The 21857-nt window shown below is 38.9% G+C and overlaps 1 protein-coding gene across 2 annotated transcripts in view; it reads right to left on the bottom strand.

The window, feature by feature from the left end:
* Positions 1 to 21857, bottom strand: part of Rab6a (RAB6A, member RAS oncogene family) — a 70235-nt gene that overhangs the window by 34486 nt on the left and 13892 nt on the right. For both annotated transcript variants that reach the window (XM_017803067.2, XM_008852717.3), the window contains exon 2: positions 2729 to 2787. In XM_017803067.2, the coding sequence (XP_017658556.1) occupies positions 2729 to 2787 (59 nt within the window). The remainder of the gene's footprint in view (positions 1 to 2728; positions 2788 to 21857) is intronic.

Below are 21857 nucleotides of genomic sequence, written 5' to 3'. Positions count from 1 at the left end.
AATCCCAGCGCTCGGGAGGCAGAGGCAGGCGGATCTCTGTGAGTTCAAGGCCAGCCTGGTCTACATAGTGAGTTCCAGGACAGCTGGGGCTATAGGGAGACCCTGCCTCAAAAAAAAAGACAAAAAAACAACAACAAAAAAACTTGTCATGGAGGCACACGCCTTGGAAGGCAGAGGCAGGTGGGTAGGCAGATCTCAAGAGGACAACTTACACTGCACAAGTAGGTTCTCTCTTACCATTTGGGTCCCAGGGATCCAATTCAGGTCATCAGGCTTGGCAGTAAGTACCTTTACCTGCTCTGCCATCAAGCTGGTCCTCTCCCCGATACCACCCTTTTTGAGACAAGGTCTTATGTATCCCAGGTTGGCCTCGAACTACTCAAAGATGACCTTCTGATCTTCCTGCCTCCACCTCCAGAGTACTGAAATTACAGGCATGTACTACCATGCCTCATTTTATGCAGTGCTAAGATTCAAATCTAGGGCTTCATGCATTTAAAGCAAGCATTCTCCTAACTGAGCTACATCCCCAGTTTCTGGATATAGGATTTTGTTAATACATAAGATCAAGTCATTGGATAAAGAGTTTTACATTTTTTTCTTTCCAATCTATTTTACATTTGCTTATCTGTGTGTATGTGCATTATGGGCTCATTCATGGGGAGATCAGAGTTGGTTCTCTCCTTCCACCACGGGATTCCAAGGGTTGAACTCAAGTCATCAGGCTTGGCAGCAAACATCTTTACCTGATGAGCCATCTGGCCAGACCTTGTTTCTGATCTTACAGAGAAAGTGTTTTCCCACTCAACATTATATATGATGTTAATGGTGTCATTTTCATAGATGCTCTTTATCTTTCTGAGAAAGCTCCCTTCTACGCCTAATTTGTTGAGTGTACGCACTATTAAAATGACACAGAATTGTACAAGTTTATGATGTACAACATGATATTCTGATACATATTTACATTGTCTAATGACCATATCAGATTAATATCTGAGTAGTTATCTGTCATACCAAACATTTATCAATTGTCTGTGGTGAAACAGTAAGATTTTAATAATTTAACCTTCTAGGCTAAGAACACTAAGCCCAACTTGATTGACCCCATATTTCCCCATGTGGTCAGTCATGGCTCACCATGTTCTTTCCTCCTCAGATCTGTGAGTATGGCAATTTTTTCATATTTTATTTACTGGCTCCATCACATTTGAATAATAAAACCTACATTTAAAAATAATCTTATCCTAGGGGAAAATATTTTTTAAAAAATCTTTACTGGAGCTGGAGAGATGGTTCAGCAGTTAAGAGCACTGGCTGTTCTTGCAGAGGACCTGGGTTCAGTTCCCAGCACCTACATGGCAGTTAACAACCATCTATATCTCTATTTCCGGGGGATCTGAAGCCCTCTCTGACCTTCGTGGACATTGCATGCATGAGTATACTTACATACATGCATGCAAAACACTCATATACTTAAAAAATAAATTTTAAAAATTAAAATAATCTCTTCCTTGTACTTGCTTCTTTCAACTTAGTTTGTTTCTTAAGACAGAAGGTTAGGCTATTAGTTTAATATTCTTGTCTTCAGTATTAAACTGCTTTAGCTGTATCAAATGTTTATTGTGCAGTTATTTTAGGTTCATCTCAATATTGGGCTTCAGGAGATGGCTCAGTGGTTAAGAGTGCTTGTTGTACACACAAGGACCTCAGTTCAGATTTTCAGCACCCATATTAAAAAGCCAGGTACAACTGTATGCATCTATAATCCCAGTGCTAGCGTGGGGGTAGAGGAAGACAGGATAGACTGTCAGACTTGTTAGCAGACAGCCTAACCAAAAAAATGCAGAGCTTGATTCACTGAGAGACCCCTGCCTCAAGAGAATAAGGTAGAAAGAAGACAACTGGGCTACTTCCTCTTGCCTCTACACCTGCACACATACATGTACATACACATATACAATTACACAAACACAAATTTTCTATTTTCCTTGTAATTTTCATCTTTGACATTTATATTTAGAAGTAGATTCTTTAATTCCACATATTTGTGAATTTCCCAAATTTTCTTCTATAAATTATTTCTTTTCTTCCTTTTTTTTTTTTTTTTTTTTTTTTTTTTTTTTTTTTTTTTTTTTTTTTTAATTTTCTGTTGTCTTGTTTTCTTATAGGACTTCCCTCTTTTTTTTTTTTTTTTTTGTTTGTTTTTGCTTTGTTTTTTTCTCTGAAGTTCCAGTTGGTCTGGATCTCATAGAGATCTGCCTGCCTCTATCTCCCAAGTACTGGGACTAAAGGCATGTGCCACCATGTCCAGCATCATTTCTGATTTTATTATATTACTAAGTCTTGATTGAAACATAGAGCAAAATGCTACAAAATCTTAGATTTGGGGTTAGGGAGGGCAACACAGGCCAGGGCCTTGCATGTCAGGGGAAAGAGAAAAGGAAAAAAATAAAATAAAAATTAAAGAATCCTAGACTTGGATGAATTCTCTATAATAAAGAGCATCTATTAACCATCTCTTCTAATTCCATCCCATATGATATTTAAAAACAATTTTTTCAATAGATTTTGAAATAGGAAGCAAATTGAGAAAGGTTAGAACTATGGGAAAAATTATTTATACTCTGAATTTAGACAGCAATTTACACATCATAGAACTTTAAAAATACCTTAAATATTAACTCTAACATAGAAACAAAGTAATAAACTGGTAAAACAAAAATACCTGATAGGTGTTGTCAAAACTGTCATACATGAATCTGGTGATCAAAGATGTCTTTCCAACTGAAATAAAAAGAGAGATTTGCTCAGTGAACATATGAAATACATTGGTTTCTCAGAGAATTGCAATTAAACTGAGTGGAAAATACATGCAATAGTTTTATCCCAAATTTTCTGACATGACTTTCTCAGTAACAGATAATAATCTCTTCAAATTAAAGGCACAGGTAAAGCTAGAGAATTTAGCTAAATAAAAGTTGAGGAAAGTGGGGCATGGTGGCGCATGACTTTAGCCCCAGTACTTGAGAAGTAGAGACAGGTGGATCTCTGTGCGTGTAAGACCAACCTGGTCTACGTAGTGAGTTCCAGGGAGACCCAGTCTCAAAAAGACCCAAAAAAAAAAAAAAAAAAAAAAAAAAAAAAGTTGAGGAAGATGAAGAGATAGAACTCAGCAAAACAAGTATGTTGCTATCCTAAATTTGTAAATGCCAAAGCTGGTATTTACTTAGGCTCTAACAAAAAGAACTCATGGAGGTTCAGATTCACTTCATTTAGTGAATCAAGCATAATCCATAGGAATAAAAAAACAGAAACATGTCTGGAAAAGATGCAAATAATTTTTGTCACATAAAATAGATCATCTCAAAGATTTATAACCTATTAGACATGAAACAATTTTAATAAAATCAAATGGCAAGCTCATCATTAAAAAAAAAAAAGAGTACTAAAGGTATTAGGGCTATAAGAACTACACTTTAAAAACAGAAGGGGCTGGAGAGACAGCTCAGAGGTTATGAGCACTGGCTACTCTTGTAGAGTACCCATATGGGAGCTAACAACCATCTATCCAGTTGCAGGGGATCTGATGTCTTCTTCTGCCCTCCCCAGTGGGCACAGCGCATACAGGTGCACTTGTATGCATTCAGGCAAAACACTCACATGCACCTTTTAAAAAAAAAAAAAAGAAAGGCAAGAAAAGAAAAGAAAAGTAACAGGTGAGGCTGCTCCGAAATTCATCTCAAGCTCAGACCAGTTAGGCCTGGCATATTCTGCTTTACTTGTAATGGCATTCCAAAGACCTACAGTTCTACCTTTTACTATTAGCCCAGGCTGGTGTTAAACTTACTTTGTACCTACAAACTAGCTTCAAGTTTGTGGTCATTCTCCTGCCTTAGTCTCAAGTGTTGGGATTACAAGCATGTGACCATGCCTGGCCACAATTCTACTTTGCATTGTTATTTTAAAGAAAGCGCCACTAGGCTGAAATGGTGGAATACAGGCAATTTCCTTACTAATGAATGTGTGCATTCTCCAAAAACAAGAACCACATCTAATTATTTTTCTATTTCTCCAGTCTCTTCACATAGGTTCTAATTACAAAACAAATACAAAAAAACTCCTCAAATGCTTCCCAAAATGTAAACACTGTGCAAGAGGATAAAAGCCACATCTAGCTGTTTATATTTTAATATGGATTTAAATAAGATTTTTTTAAGAGACTTATTTTATTTTTAATTATATGTATGTGTACTGGGGTAGGGTATGCATGTGAGGACAGGTACCCGCAGGGGTCAGAGGCACCAATTTTCTTGGAGATACAAGTGAGCTAGCTAACATAGGTGCTGAGAACTGAACTCTGTGCCTCTGCAAAACAGTGTGTACTCTTAACCACTGAATCATCTCTCAACAGCCCCCTCCCTTTTTTTGTCTTTTTGAGACAAGGTCTCCCTGTAGCCCCAGATGGCCTGGAACTCACTATGTAGACCAGAACTCACAGAGATCTGCCTGCCTCTGCCTCCCGAGTCCTGGGACTACAGACATGCACCATACTACACCCGGCCCAAGCACAATACAATTTTTAGAGAACAGATCTTCACTTCTATAGCTGCCTCTTCTCATATGCTATATGAAAAGCTGAAGAAAAAAAAAAGCTTTTCAGAAAAGGTAAAAAAAATTTTTTTTAAAAAAACAGCATGGGGCTGGAGAGATGGCTCGTAGATAAAGAGCACTGGCTGTTCTCGCAGAGGACCTGGGTTTGGTTCCCAGCACCCACATGGTTCTAACCACCTGTAACTCCAGTTCCAGGCAACCCACCACCCTCTTCTGGCCTCGAAGGACACTGCATGCATACGGTGCACTTGCATACATTCAAGCAAGGCACTCATACACATAAATTAAAAAAAAAAAATAGGTGCGGTATGATGGTGCATGCCTTTGATCCCAGAACTTGGGAGGCGGAGGCAGGTGGATCTCTGTGTGTTCAAGGCCAGCCTGCCTGCTCTACATAGCAAGTTCCAGGCCAGCTGGGGCTACAGGGAGACCCTGTCTCAAACACACCAAAAACATTAAAAATAAATAAATAAATAAATAAATAAATAAATAAAATAATAATAACAGAAGTAAACCTAAAGTTAATTTCAGGCTAGTGTGGACTACTTAGTGAGGACTGGGCAAGCCTGCTAGAGTGAGAAACTGCCTCAAGAAAAATAAAAACAAATATTCCTTAATAGAACTTGTAAGACCTCTACACTGAATATATCAGAACACTCTATGAGAAAAATCAAGACAATCTAAGCAAATGGAAGGATATACCATATACCTGACAAGAATCAGGATTAAAATGATACCCAAAATTATAATTAATAATAGCCTTCTGAAAACAGGTTAACAACCAATTCTAAAGTATATTTACTTAGAAACACAAAGAAACCAGAATTAAAACAATCTTGAAGCAGTGAACAACCTCAAAATTGACTATGAAACTATCAGAATCCAGTCTCTGATACAGGCTTAAAAACAGAAACAGTATCAATGGAACATAACGGAGTCCAGAAATAGATAAAAATCTCTAGACAGTTGAACAAACATCTCTATCCCTCTGAGACCAAAATTCTTATTTCCTCTGACTTACTCTTCCAAAAGGGCCAAAGAATAATTTTTTATAGTTTGTTCCATCACAGCCCCTCAAAGATTATAAATTAAGATTTTTTAAAGTACCTACAGCTTAAACCATTTCCCCCAAATGAAATAACAGGGTTTTACTCCCAATTTTGATAGTGTTGTATATATTTTTGGCAAAATAAACTTTTAATTCTTACCCTTTACAGAATTGGTGAAGCAAAAATTTAATTGTTTTCTGCTAATTTTTATTTAAGGAAGACCTTTGGGGTGAATGTGGTGGTGCACACCTGTAATCTCAGCAGTCAGAAGACTAGGGAAGGAGTTAGTGGCCAGTCTGATGGTACAGAGGGATACCCTGAGACCCTTATCTTTAAAAAAAAAAAAAGGAGGGGGGAATCCTGTAAGAGAAAAAGGTCATTAGGTTATAATAAAGAAATTTGAAAAAAGTATGGATTTTATTTAATAATAATGTAAATACACTATAATCAATGAAAACTCTGGGGGGCGGTTCTAGCATAGGTTTATGGAAATACTACACAGTAACCTCTACAGTCTCAGTTCTGTATATTTAAACTACTCAAAAATTTTATTTTTAAAAAATATTTTATTATTTTTATTTTATGTGTATGAGTGTATTGCCTGCATGTGAGTGCACCCATGTCAATGCCACGGGTGCACTCACATACATGCAGGCAATACACTCAAACACATTAAAATAAAAAAGAAATTCAATATTCATATAGTCTTTTTAAAAATTGTTATTTTTAATTTTTTTTATGTATTGCCTGCATGTAGGTAAATGTACCCATGTCGTGCAATGCCCACAGAGGTCAGAAGAGGCTGTCAGATCCCCTCGAACTGGAGTTACAGATAGTTGTTAGCTGCCATGTGAGTGGGATACGAACCTGGGTCTTCTGCAAGAATCACCAGTGTTCTTAACCACTGAGCCATCTCTCCAGCCCCCTATATAGCCTTTTTTTTTTTAAAAAAAAAAAAAAAAAAGGTAGATTGGTAGTTTCCTTAGACCAAACAAGGAAGGAATATTTTAGAAATGGTGGAATTTTTTAAATTTAATTATTTTATTATTTAAAATATTTTATTATTTTTACTTTATGTGTATGTGTTTACTGCCTGCATGTATGTAAGTGTACCATATTTGTGCAATGCCCATGGAAATCAAAAGAGGGCATCAGATCACTTGGAACTGGAGTTGTCTCTCCAGCCCAAGTTTTATTTTATTTTATGTTATGAGTGTTTTGCCTCCATGTACATAAGTGCATCCAGGTTGTGCAATGCCTGTGGAGGCCGGAAGAGGGCGTGGGATCTCCTAGAACTGGAGTTGTGGACAGCTGTTAGGTGCTATGTAGGTGCTGATAACTGAACTTGGGTCCTTTGCAAGAACAGTAAGTGCTCGTAACTGTTGAGCCATCTCTCCAGCCCCAAATGATGGAAATTTTATATGAACTGTACACTTAAAATAGATGTAATTTATGAGAATGTCATCCTTTCAGAAAAGTGGTAAGAAAAGCTGGAGGAAAAAAAGATGCTCACAAAATAGCCTCAATAAGACAGACATCATAGGTTTCATTTAAATGAAGTTTCAAGTCAACAGTATTGAACCCCTAAAAACATCCAAACTTGCCAGGGGTGGTGGCACACTCCTTTAATCCCAGAACTCGGGAGGCAGAGGCAGGAGAATCTGAGTTCCAGCCCAGCCTGGTCTACATAGTGAGTTTCAGGACAGCTGGGGCTACAGGGAGACCCTGTCTCAAAAAGACCAAGAAAAAAAAAACAAAACCAAATTCTAGGACAGTGGTATCTCAGGTTTCTTGGTCATAAGGAGAAATATACCCAGACTCAAAGAACAAAGGGCTGAGGATGTAGCTCAGTGGTAGAGCAACTGCAGAGCATACACAAGGCATCACACTGAGTTCTAGGCAGGCTGGGATCATGGAGACCTGCCAAAACAACAACAACAAAAGTATAAATAAAAACGTTCTTGCTGGGTATGGTGGCCCATACCTTTAATCCCAGCACTCAGGAGATAGATCAAGACCAGCTAGTCTACATAGTGAGTTCCAGGTAAGCTGTGGCTACAGAGAGAGATCCTGTTTCAAAATGATGAAGACAAAAGATTGGGGGGCTGGAGAGCTGCCACAACAGTTAAGAGCACTGGCTGCTCTTGCAGAGGACCTGGGTTCTGTTCCCAGCACCTGCATGGTGGCTGCAACCATCTACAACTCCAATTCCAGGGGATCCAACACCCTCTCCTAACCTCTGAGGGCAATGCAGGACATGGGTACACTTACATACACATAAAATAACAAATAAAATACACATTTAAAAAAAAAAAAAAAAGAACACTTTTGGGGCTGGAGAGATGGCTCAGCAGTTAACACTGACTGTTCTTGGAGAAGATCTAGGTTCAAAGCCCAGCATCCACATGGCAGCTAACAAATGTCTGTAACTCCAGTTCCAGGGGATCTCACAGCCTCTTCTGTCCTCCATGGGCACTGCACAATGTGGGTTCATTTATGTACATGCAGGTGTAACACTCATACATGTAAAATAAAAATAATAAAATATTTTTTAAATGCTTCCAACATATTTATTATAATGACAAAGAACCAGAAACACTCCATATGTCTGTCAGTAACAGAATTGATAAACTGTGGCATAATCCAAAAAAAAACAAAAAAAAAGCTACATAGACAAAAAGAAAATCCTGCTAATATTAAAGTGACAGTAAATTTCAGGCACATATTATTTCACTTACATGAAGCTGAAAACTGGCAAAATGAATCAATGGTAACAGAAGTGAGAATACCAAGGAGTTTCTAACTGGGAAAGATAGCCAAGAAATCTGAGTGCTGGAAATAATTTAATATCTTGATCTGAAGTAGTAGTCACAAGAGTATATAAAAGGTTAACTTTCTAATAAACCACATATAACACTTGTTCAACTTTAATGTTTCAATAAAAATTCTCTTTTGAAAGGGTTAAACAAATTAATATACATTGTAATTTAAATACAAAGTACTTCTCCCAAAAGGCTCATGAGGGGCTCTGACCTTACTAGTGGGTTCATAATTTGACAGCATTATTGGAGGTGTTGGACTAGGAGGCGAGGACTAGTTGGAAGAAGCACATCATTTGGAGCAACCTCTGATGGCTGTTATCTTGTGTCTGGCCACTTCCTGTCTCCCTGCTTCTTGGCAGTCATGGGATGAGCAGCCTTCTCTATCGAATGTTCCCACTATTACAGTGTTCTGCCTCATCAATTCTGACAGGCTAGCTGACCACAGTCAGAAATTTCTAAAACTTTGAGTCAAAATAAATCCATCTTTTAAATTTTCTCAGACAGCTGTGTCAGCAACTTAAAGTCTGACTAACATATCACATGTTATTCTAATAAAAATGTATGTGGCTTTCATGCTTCATATGTTATGACAAGGGCACTTTACTTCTGTTGTAATCTATTCCAGTTTAATTCTGAGAAAAACAAACCTAAACTCAAATTGGGGACATTCTACAAGATATCCTGCCCTTAATGATTGTCAGAACTATGGGGTAAGGGGGAAACTGAGAAACTACACAGGTCAGAAGAAATTGAGGAGATACAAAACCAAATGCAACATGGTTCTCTGGACCACACTAAGGAACAGAAGAGAACATTAATGGGAAAAAAGGTGAGAGCTAAACGAGGTTTGATTTGGAATTGGCTAGAGTTTAGCTGTTAACAGTTATGCACCAATGCTGATTTATTAAACAAAGGTAACAGTAATGTAAGATATTAACTATGGTGTAAACTATATGAGGAGTACATAGGAGCTCTGCACTATGTTGACAACTTTTCCCTTTTCTATTTTATGTGTATGAGTGTATTGCTTGCATGTGTTTAAGTATACCCATGTCACGTAATGCCCACAGAGGTCAGAAGAGGGTGTTGGATTCCCTGGAACTGGAGTTACAGATGGTTGTCAGCCACCATGTGGGTGCTGGGAACCAAACCCAGGTCCTCTACAAGAGCAGCCAGTGCTCTTTTGAGTCAGCTCTCCAGCACCACAACTTTTTTATAAATTTAAAATTGTTCCAGAACAAAGTTTGTTAACAAAGGTAAAGTGTACTGCATGTATCCCTAAATAAAAATATAAAGTATTTATACATGTTTAATAAGTGTCTGTGTGGCAAGAAAATAAGGGGAGGGACAGGGAAAGGGAGGCTGGAAAAATAGCTCAATTAGGTCATCCAATTATGTTTTGTCATTTAAAATAGAAAAACAGGAGGCCAGAGACATACCTCAATTGTAGAATACAGGCACAAAGCATAGGTTCAACCCCTAACATTCCAAAATAAAATAAACAGGAGGTGTATTGGGGGCATTTTATTTCCAATTCCAGTACTAGTAAAACTACTAGAAAATAGTAACATTTATACTCAATGGGAGTCCACAGTACTAGGACAAATTCTGGGGCCCCTTGATAATATTTATCAAAAAGAACAGCATGAATTCAGCATGTAATCTGATCTTAAATAGGTAAGTATATAATCAGAGATGTGGGCTACAACAGTGTAATAGTTATAAACAGCTTACTTTTTAAAAAGACAATGGTTATGAAACTGGGCAGATATACAAAAACAGTAAAGTTGCAGGCAAGCCTATTAAAGCCAGTGACTACTGAGACAGAGACCTGCCTTGAGTCTCATTTATATCTTCACTGTAATGTTAGCATAGTTAAGATTTCTGCCCAAGGGAGGGAGCTATAACACAAGTAAAGGCACACTTGGAGACATATGCAAAATGGCATAGTAATGTGATGGTTAATCTTCATGGTCAACTTGATTGGATTTTAAATCACCAGGGAAACATACCTGTATGTGTCTTTGAGGGTTCTTCCAGAAAGATTTAGCAGGAAAAGGAAGGCCCACCCTGAATGTGAGTGGCACTATTTCCTGGGCTAGGGTTCTTGACTGAATAAAAAAGAAGTAACAAGCTGAACACAGCATTTTGTTTCCTGACTACAGACCAAAGAGTGATCAGCCATCTCACTTTGCTGCTGTCATCCCTTCCCTGCTCTAATGGACTGTCATCTTCTTAAACTATAAGCCAAGATAACCCCTTCTTCCTTTAAGTTGCTTCCTGTTAAGTATTTGGTCACAGCATAAAGAAAACTCACACAAAGCATATGCACTCCTCCCTATTCTAAAAACGGCATGAAGATTCATTGCCTGACTTTTCCTGGGGAGTCTATTTCTACTCACTGCAAATAGGGCAGTGATGGTCTAAAGAAACTATTCATCCAAGTTCAGCTTGGTGAACCACTTAAGTTTATAGAGGTTACTTATAGATGCATGGGTTTTTTAGACAGCTGTGTCATCAAAAGTCCCACTGCAGTATGGGTGGTAACTTAAAATTTGCACCAATGAAGCCTACCCCATCCTACAAAAAAGTCATACCATACCACTAAGTCTCCTCTCTCTCAGCAATTGTTTATCACTTAAGAATATAAGGGAAGGGTCTTCTAAGTCATGGGATTTTCATGAGCCTACACCCTCTCTCTGAGAACTTTCTAACCCAGAATAAACAGCTACATGTCAATATTCAAATCTTTCCCTGTAAAATAATTATGTATGTATATCTTTGCCTATGGATGACCTGGGGCACTTTTCTGCAATAACTTTTACTTCATCCTTTTTTTTTTTTTTTTTTTTTTCTTTTTGAGACACGGTCCCCCTGTAGCCCCAACTGGCCTGGACTTCACTATGTAGACCAGGCTGGACTTGAACTCACAGAGATTCACCTGCCTCTGCCTCCCAAGTGCTGGGATTAAAGGCATGCGCTTTTAATTTTTTAATTACACTCAGGCAGTGTGGGGAAGTCAGAGGACAACTTGCAGTTGATTTTCTTCTTCTACCATGCGGGTCCCAGGGATCAAATTCAGGCTTGGCAGGAGACACCTTTTTACCCACTGAGCCATCTCTCTGGCCCCTACTTCATCTTGAGAACAGAAGCAGTCTTTGCAAAAACACTGTATGAAAATGCTGTAATGAAATCCATTAATTTAAAAAAATTAAAAAAGAACTAGTTTGCCAGGTGTGGTGGCACGCGCCTTTAATCCCAGCACTTGGGAGGCAGAGGCAGGCAGATCTCCATGAGTTTGAAGCCAGCCTGGTCTACATAGCGAGTTCCAGCTCAGCTGGGGCTACAGGGAGACCCTGTCTCAAAAAGACCAAAAATAACAAAAAACAAAAAAGCCCCAAAACCAAACAAACAAAACACCAAACAAACACACAAAAATAAACAAAATTATGAAATAAGCAAAAATATTTTAACGCAAAAGGCAAGGGCCCAGCAAGATGGCTCACATGATAAAGGTGCCTTGCTACTCAAGTTTACTGACCTGAGTTTGATCCTTGGAACCCATATAAAAGTGGAAAGAGAGCTGTCCTCTGACTTCCATACATGGGCCTTGGCACACACGCCCAGAGGTGCCCCCCCACAATATGTACATATTTTTTAAAGTCAGTGGCTAGGGAGACAGCTCACTGAGTAATATAGTGCTTGTTCTATAAGCATGAAGACACACATTAAAATCCTCAGAACCTATGTAAAAAACGCCAGGCATGGTTGTAGATGCCTGTATCCCCAGGGCTGGGAGTAGAGGCGCAGAGACAGAAAGATCACTGGAGCTAAGTGGCTACCAGTCTATTTCCAGGTTCCGTGAGCGACCAGTTTCAAGGGATTAAGATAGAATGATAAAGCAGGGCACCTGTCCTTCTCTGGTCTCTGCATGGATGTTCACCTGCACACACACATTTACATAATACTACATTCACATACATACACACTTACATAAAAAAATTAAAAAAAAAATCAAGCTGGGCATGGTGGTTCATGCCTATAATTCACTCAGTCCTATGGGGGCTGATACAGGAGGCCAAAGTTTGAGGCTACCCACATCTTTTCAGCAAGTTCCAAGCCAGCCAGGACTACCTAGGCTCTGACTTAAAAGAAACCAACAAATAAACAAACAACAAAAATCAAGAAAAATTATTCCAATTTTGCTAAAGTAAAAGTATGTTCATCATTCGTAATAAAAAAAATTACATATACAATCAATAAAAATATTCAAAAGTGGCCGGGTGTGGTGGTGCACCCCTTTAATCCCAGCACTTGGGAGGCAGAGGCAGGCGGATCTCTGTGAGTTGAAGGCCAGCCTGGTCTACATAGTGAGTTCCAGGACAGCTGGGGCTACAGGGAGACCCTGTCTCAAAAAGACCAAAAAGAAAAAAAAAAACAAAAAAAAACAAAGGCAAAACACTTTCTAATAAGTAGAAAAGCCAAGCTGGGTATGGTGGCACCTGCCTGTAATACCAGTGAGTGCCTAGGCTGGCTACATAGTCAGATGCTGTCTCCAAAAATGAAAAGCAATAAAGACAGAAGAAAACTAAAAGAGCCTTTATCCTCTGAGGAAGCAACATGACAATTTTAAAACACTGGTAGAATCGGGGCATGGTGGTACATGCCTTTAATCCCCCCAAAAATGGGGGGGGGCCACAACGGGACATGACATGAAGCCAGGGGCCAGGCATAGTAAGGTGCAAGTGGAAATGGGGTGGGGTGGGGTCTGAGTATGATCAAAATACACTGTGTGAAATTCTAAAATAATAGAAAATTTTAAGGTGTGCATCATTTGTTAATATTACACCACTACATGATTCCAACATTAAAGCCTACTTAGGTCCTTTGTAAACGGTAGTTCTATATAAAAAAGTTGTATATTCACTCAAAAGACAACTACTATCACTAACTTATTTTGGTTTGCAAGAGAGTAAGAAAATGTTCACATACTCCATTCTGATAACCTTGCACTCACAGATTTAATCAACTGTGGGTCGAAACACTAATAAAAACAATATGCCAGGACTGAACAAGTACAAAGTATTTTTCCTGGTCATTCCCTAAACAACACAATATAATTATTTACATAGCACTGATGTTGTAGGTATTAAAAGTAATCTAGAGATAATTTAAAGTATAGAAGAAAAATTATACAGGCAGATATATACAGGTTATATGTAAATACTAAGCCATTTTATGTAAGGCACTTGGGCATCTATGAATTTTGGTATTCATGGAGTCCTGGAACCAATTCTCCAAAGACACTAAGGGATAGCTTTTGTTTATAAATAATCTCTAAAAAACTATGACAGTGCCAGGTGTGATGGTGGAGGCCTTTTCATCCCAGCACTTAGGAGGCAGAGGTAGGCCGACATCTAAGAGTTCTAAGCCAGTTTAGTCTACAGAGAGAGTTTAAGGCCAGCCAGAGCTACACAGTAAGACTCTTTGAAAAGAAAAAAGAAAAAAAAAACCTGCACTAGCATTCATAATGTCTCTTAAATGCCACCTTCTAAAACAAAATAAACATTTTAGCCAAATTTTGACATTTTCTTGCTTTTTGAGGCACTTAACTCAGACTGGTCTCAAACTCTGTAGCCAAGGAGGATGAACTCTTGATCACCCTACCTCCATCTTTCAAGTGCTAGAATTGCAGGCTCTGTCTGGCTGAATAGCAGCAGCAGCAGCAGCAGCAGCAGCAGCAGCAGCAGCAGCAGCAGCAACCACTCTTTCTCCTTGAGGAAATGTCTCATGCAGCCTCGGTTGCCCAATTTCAACATTTATAATATCATTTCTAATAGTGAGCCATATGCTTTCTTGCAACTCTGTAAAGACCTGGCAAGATAATAATTTGGTGGGATTCCTATCACATTTTATACTATTAACAATCATTAGCAAAGAATTTATGTATGAAACCTAATCCAAGTGACAGGGCTGTATCTTTGAAACATCTGTTGCCTAAGGCAAATTATTACAGAAAAATGAACCTACTTTACTTTTATTTCATTATGAGCACTGTAATGTCATGGAATGAATGAATGCTAGGTCTAGCCAAGCAATTAAAACATAATCGCTAGGGCTAGAGAGATGGCAGTTAAGAGCAGAGGCTGCTAACAACGGTCTATAACTCCACCTCCAGGGGAATCCAATACCACCTTCTAACTTCTGTGGGCAGTGCTAGATATAGGTGCACTTATATACATGCAGGCAATACACTCATACACATAAAAAAAAAAGAAAAAAATTGGAAAAAAAAATCAGAAAACATAATCCCCATTAAGTGGGAGAGAGAAAATTACTGTGTATTACAAAGTACAGCAGAGCCCAGCACACTTTGATACCTGCACTCAAGAGGGCAGATGCAGGTGGATCTCTCTTGAGTTCGAGGCCAGCCTGGTCTATACATTGAGTTTCAGGGTCTCTACATAGCAAGACCCTGTGTCAAAAAAAAAAAAAAAAAAACAAACCAGAAGTTAGCTGGAAAATTCAACAACAACCATGGGTTAGTTACCCTATGTTAGGGAGCTCAGTTAGGGAGACTTATACAATTTTCCAACCTTATCTTCAGTATCTAAAAAAATGAATTTATACATGTAACACAGTCAGGTATAATAGTACACACATGTAATACCAGCCACTGGGGGAGGCTAAGGCAGGATGATCAGAAGTTCCAGGTTAGCCTGGGAAATGTATTAAGACTACAGTTTAAATACATACATACATACATGCTTACATGCATATATAGTTACTTATAAGATTACCTGAATTTCCAAGAAACAAATCAAAAAAAGCAAATCAATTTGTAAAACATAATTATTTAAGCTACAGTTTTTTTCCAGGATTTTATTTTAATTATTTATTTTGGGTTTTCTGAAATAGTGCCCTGCTCTGTAGCCCTGGCAGTCCTGGAATTTGCTGTTCTCCTCCTGCCTCAAGTACTGGTATCATAGGCTCATGCCACCATGCCCAACACTCTACAAGATTTTTGTTTGTTGGTTTCTGGGTTTTCTTTTGTTTTTTTTTTTTTAAAGACAGTGTGTCTCCCTATAGCCCCAGCTGGTCTAGAACTCATTAAGTAGACCAGGCTGGCCTCAATTTCACAACCTGCCCCTCCATCTCATGTGCCACCACATCCAGCTTCTTTTCTCCAGGATTTTGGTATTGAACCTATCCCAACTTTTAAAAATTACTGAGTAAATATGCAATATCTGAGGATACTGTTTCTGTTTTAGTTAGCTTTCTACTGTTGTGATAAAAACATTGACCAAAACCAACTTGGGGGGGGGAGTGGGGGGAAAGGGTTTGTCTTACAGCTTATTTCATCATCAAGAAAAGCCAAGGTAAGAACTCAGGGAAGGAACCTGGAGCACAGACCATGGAGGAGTGCTGTTTATTGACTTGCTCCCCTGGTCTATCCTCAATCCACTTTCTTATACAATACAGGACTAGCTGCCCAGGGGTGGTACAGATCATAGTGGGCTGGGCCCTCCCACATCACTCATCGATCAAGAAAATGCCAAAATGACATGGCCATAGGTCAATACAAGGGAAACAATTCCCCAACTGAAGTTCCCTCTAACCAGGTGTGTCAAGTTGACACCTAAAGCTAACCAGCACAAATCCCCATTCTGCCTTTTAAAAGAAATCTGAGATACAGGGTTGGTAAGAAAACCTGTTGTGCAAGAATGGAGACCTGAGCACCCACATTAAAATGAGGCAGAGGGGCAGAAGGAGATCTCTGTGATTTCGAGGCCAGCCTGGTCTACATAGCGAGTTCCAGGCCTGCTGGGGCTATAGGAGACCCTGTCTCAAAAAGACCCGCCCCCCAAAAGCATGAAATTCAGCATTTGTCAGTACTTTCACAAAGTTGCATAGTCATGAACAGTAGCAACCCCAGAACACTTTCAGCAAGAAAAAAGAAATCTTAATCCCAGAGTGGCAGTAAATGTCTATAATCCTAGCACCTGGAGGACTGAAGCAGGATGGCCAGCCTGAGCTGCAATAAGACCTCACCTCAAAAAAGGAAAAGAAATTCCATGTCCATTAATAGGAGGTAATGACTTCCCACTTCTCTCTTCTCCAACCATCAACTACTCATCTTTCTATCTCTAAGGATCTTGCCTGTTGCTCAGTCCAAACCACATTTTACTAGATAGGAAATCTGCACAATTACTTAATCTCAGTTTTATACAATAACATTGATAATAGTGTTTAATACGTATAAAGTGGTTAATATGACTGGATGTGTGAGGGACTGTAGTGAACAATTAGAAAGCATTTTAGAAGTCGGTCTTGAGCCAGGTGTATTCAGGAGGGCAAAGGTAGGCAGGATCTCTTTGAGATCAAGGCCAGTCTGAATTCTATAGCAAGTTCTGGCCAGCTGGGGCTACAGAGACCCCCTGTCTCAAAGAAACACCAAAAATAAATAAGTAAATAAAAATCGGTGTTGTTTGTCAATCTAAAGTTTTACCTGGAAAAGAAAAAAATTCTAGATGAAAGTACCTCCTAATTGAAAATAAGTGCTAGGGGCTGAGTTATAGCTCAGTGGTAGAGTACTTGCCTACTGTTGTAGTTTAAATATAAAATGTCCCTCACAGGTCTATGTTTTGAGCACTTGCTCCTTAGCTGGTAGCACTATATAGGGAAGCTGAGGAAACTCTAGGAAGTGGAACCTAGCTGGAAGAAGTATGCCACTGGGGGAATGCCTTTGAGGGGTTTGGGGCCTTTTTTCTCCCCCGCAAGATTTTTAATTTTTAATTTATGTGTACAGGTATGACTGCAAGTGTATCTGGGAGCCTGCAGAAGAGGGCATCGGATCCCCTGGATTTGGAATTACAGGCAGTTGAGCCACCCAATGTGGATGCAGGCAACCAGACTCAGATCTTCTGGAAGAGCACTATACACTCTTAACCACTCTGCCATTTCCCTAGCCCCCAAGCCTCTGAAGGTTTTATAAGAACCCCAGTCTGTTCCTGTCTGCTAAGAAGTGAAAAACAGCTTTAGCCACACACTTCTGCCACAGTGATAGTCAGCCTAAGCACACGGAGGCAAGCAACTATGTACTAAAATTCTGAAACCATGAGTGAAAATAATCTCTCCTCCTTTACATTGTTTCTGGAGTAATCTGGTCACGGCACTACAAAAAAAAAAAAAGCAAAAAAACAAAACAAAACAAAAAACTAGTATATTTAGCATATATGAGATCTTGAGTTTGATGACCAGCGTTGCTCCTGCCTCAAAACCCCTCAAACAGAAAGACAAGTTCTGGGCCATAAAGCAAGTCTTAAATTTCAATTTTAAAATCACAGGCTGGAGAAATGGCTCAGCAGTTAAGAGCTCTGGCTGCTTTAGCAGAAGACCAGGTTTGGTTCCCAGCACCCCTATGTGGGCTCACAACTGTCTGTAACTACAATTCCTGGGGGATCTGATACACTCTTCTGGCCTCCATGGGCACTGCACACATATGGTACACTTAACACGCAAGCAAAACACTCACAAATAAAATATAAATAAAAATTTTTTAAAAATTATACACCAGGTGTGGTAGCTTATAACTATAATCTAAACACTTGGGAGGCTGTGGGAGAAGGACTACAGTGAGTTCTAAGGCACCTTGGACTAAAAGTGAGACCATGTTTAACAAAAACAGCACTGAAGAAGTAGCTCAACTGGTAGAATGCTTGTCTAAGCATGCACAAAGTCTAAAATCATTTAGGGCCCAATGAAATGGCTCAGTAAGTAAAGGTACTTGTTGACAAGACTGAAGACCAGAATTAGATTCCCAGAACTCAGATGGTAGAGAACTGACTCCAGTAAATTGTTCCCTGACCTTTCTGATTGCCTCATGGAACACCCCCCACACACAATAAATGATTAGATGTAATTTAAAGAAATTTTAAAACAAAACAATAAAGAAACCAAAAAATATCATAAAAAGGCCAAATGTTATTGTACACAGCTGTAATCCTAGCACTCAGGAGGCAGAGACAGGAGGATTACTGCACATTCAAGGCCAGAAGAATCTACATTGTAAATTCCGGGGCTATCTAGCAAGCCCTATCAAACATGTATGCATGCACACACAACCCAAAGGTAGTATTTTCTGTCCTCAATTAAAATGACCAAGAAATTTTAAACTAAAAACTAGACAAGTGTAGTGATCAGAAGACAACTTTTCAAGAGCTAGTTCTCTCCTACCACCTTGTTTCCAAGGCAGTCTTACTTATTTCTGCTGCTGCACTGCTTAGGCAAATTTCCTGCCAATTTTCCTGCCTCCACTTCCCATCTGGCCATAGGAATACCAAGATTAAAAAAGTATGCTGCCACATCTAGCTTTTTACACAAGTTACAGGGTCAAGGTCAGGTAGGTTATCAGGCTTGCATGGCTAACACTGCTGAGTCTTCTCCTGGACCCATCACCTTATTTTCTGAAGCAGGGTCTTTCACTGAACCTGGAACTTGCCATTTCAGCTAAGCTGACTGGCCAGCAAACCCCAGGCAGAGATCTTACTGTCTCTGCTTCCCCAGTACTGGGATTACATGTGTTGGCCATGCCCTGTTTTTATGTGGGTGTTGGGGATTAAACTCTCTGGCCCTCATGTTTGAACACCTAAATTGAGGCATCTCCCTAGCCCCAGAAAAATCAACTAACAAAGTTTAGGATGCCTTCATGATTAAAGTCCTGAAGTACCACAAAACAATAAAGATCACATATAACAAACCTGAGCAAATACAGACTATTTCCTCTAAAATCTAGAATGAGACATAAGTGCCCACCTTCTCCATTATTATTCAATATAGTGTGCCAAGTCTTAGCTAGAGCAGTAACACAAGAAGAAGGTCCTTTCACAGATGACATGATTCTGTATTTTAAAAAACCCTACAGGGGGGCCAGAGAGATGGCTCAGCAGTTAAGAGCACTTACTGTCCTTGCAAAGGACCGAAGTTTAGTTCCCAGCACCCACATGGCAGCTAACAGCTGTCTGTAACTCCAGAGGATCCAATGCCCTCTTCTGGCCTCTGCAGGCACTAGGCATGCACATGATGCACTTACACACATACAGGCAAAACACTCATACACATAAAATTAAATTAGGGGCTGGAGAGATAGCTTAGTGGTTAAGAACACTGGTTGCTCTTCCAGAGGACCTGGGTTCAATTCCCAGAACCTACATGGCAACTAATAACTGTCCATAACTCCAGTTCCAGGGGACCTGATGTCCTCTTCTGGCCTCTGTGGGCTTTACATGACATGGGCTCACTTATACACATGCATACAGAAGCATTTATAGACATAAAATAAAAATATAAAAATTTTAGTAAAATAAAAGACCCTATGAACTCAACCAAAAAACTTAGATCTGATAAACACTTTCAAGTAAAGATGACACAAAAATTTGTAAATCCGTAGCTTTCCTGTATACCAATAACAAATTTACTGAGGACAAATATCTCACTCACAATAGCTTAAAAAAAAAAAAAAAGTAGCCAGGAATAAACCTAACCAATAAAGTAAAAGACTGTTAATGAAAACTTTAAGGCATTGCAAAAAGAAATTGAAGGGGCTGGAGAGATGGCTTAGCAGTTAAGTGCAGAGGACCCAGGTTCTCTTCTCAGCACCCCACATGGTGGCTAACAACCATCCATAACTCCAGTTCCAGGGGATCCAAAACCACCTTCTGACCTCGGCAGGCATTACATGACATCAGTGCACTTACATACATGCAGGCAATACACTCATACACATAAAAAAATACAAAAATAAATAAAATATAATAAAAAAATTGAAGACATTTGAAAATGTAAAGATCTCTATCCTCCTGGATTGGCAGAATATTGTAAAAATAGCTATATTACCAAAAGCAATCTATGAACTCAATGCAATCCCAATCAAAATTCCAATGACATTCTTTACAGAACTTAAAAAAAAAGAAAAAAGGAAAAAAAAGAAAATCCAGATATTCATAAAGATACACAAAGACCATGACTAGCCAAAGCAATTGTAAGTAAAAAGAATAATGCTAGCTGGGCATGGTGGCGCATGCCTTTAATCCCAACATTTGGGATTAAACTCACTCTGTTGAGTTCAAGGCCAGTATGGTCTCTATAGCAAGTCCCAGGCCAGGTCTGGCTAAAGGAAGACCCTGTCTCAAAAAGACTAATCATAAAGATACACAAAGACCATGACTAGCCAAAGCAATTGTAAGTAAAAAGAATAATGCTAGCTGGGCATGGTGGCGCATGCCTTTAATCCCAACATTTGGGATTAAACTCACTCTGTTGAGTTCAAGGCCAGTATGGTCTCTATAGCAAGTCCCAGGCCAGGTCTGGCTAAAGGAAGACCCTGTCTCAAAAAGACTAAATAAATAAATAAATAAAATAATAATAATAATAATAATAATGCTAGAGCTACCATAATACCGGACCTTAAATTATACTACAAAACCAGTGACACAGACAGCATGGTATTGGCACAAGCACAGACATATAGACCAACAGAACATTATAGGGGATCCAGGAAAAAATCCACACAGATATGACCATCTAAGACTGGACAGAAGAGAAAAAAACATATACTGGGGCCGACAAGGTGACTTAGCAGGTAAAAGCACTTCCCACACAAGCCCGATTATGACCTGGATTAGATCCCCAGAATCCATGATGAAGTTGTCCTCTGATCTCCCTATGCATCATGGTATATGTAACCCCCACATTCATTCATACACACACACACACACACACACACACACACACACACACAATAATTTTTTAAATTAAAAACATATACTGCAAAAGACAATCTCTTTAATCTCTTTAAAAAATTATGCCAACAAAACCTGGGTATCTACTTGCAGAATTAAATTAGATCCACATCTCCTACTCTGCACAAAAATCACTTCAAAATGGATCAAAGATCTTAATTTAAAAATGGAAATGCTGAAACTGCTAGGGGAAAACACTTAAGGCAAGAATGTTCTGAACAAAATTCTTATGCACATGAAACAGCTCCAAAAATTTACAAGTGGGACTACATTTGATTAAAACACAATGACACAAGTCCAGATGTTTGGTCTCATCGAAAAAACACAAAAAACATGAATAACCAAGATACCATGTCTACTACAGAAATTAGCACACTCATCCTAATGTTTCCTGAGAATGGCAACCTAGTGGATGCACAAGACAATGATTTTGAAGTAACTTAAAGTATGAATAAAAGACTGAAACACAATTTGAATGAAATTACTAAAACAAATCAAAACATGAAATTAGAATTCGATAAAGAGAATTTCTGAAAAAAAGCCAAACAAATAAAATTTGAAATGAAAAACTC

Source organism: Nannospalax galili, unplaced genomic scaffold, assembly GCF_000622305.1.
Source record: "Nannospalax galili isolate Female #2095 unplaced genomic scaffold, S.galili_v1.0 scaffold686, whole genome shotgun sequence".
In the NCBI taxonomy this organism is placed as follows: Eukaryota; Metazoa; Chordata; class Mammalia; order Rodentia; family Spalacidae; genus Nannospalax; species Nannospalax galili.
This window is presented reverse-complemented; position numbering and strand designations above follow the sequence as displayed.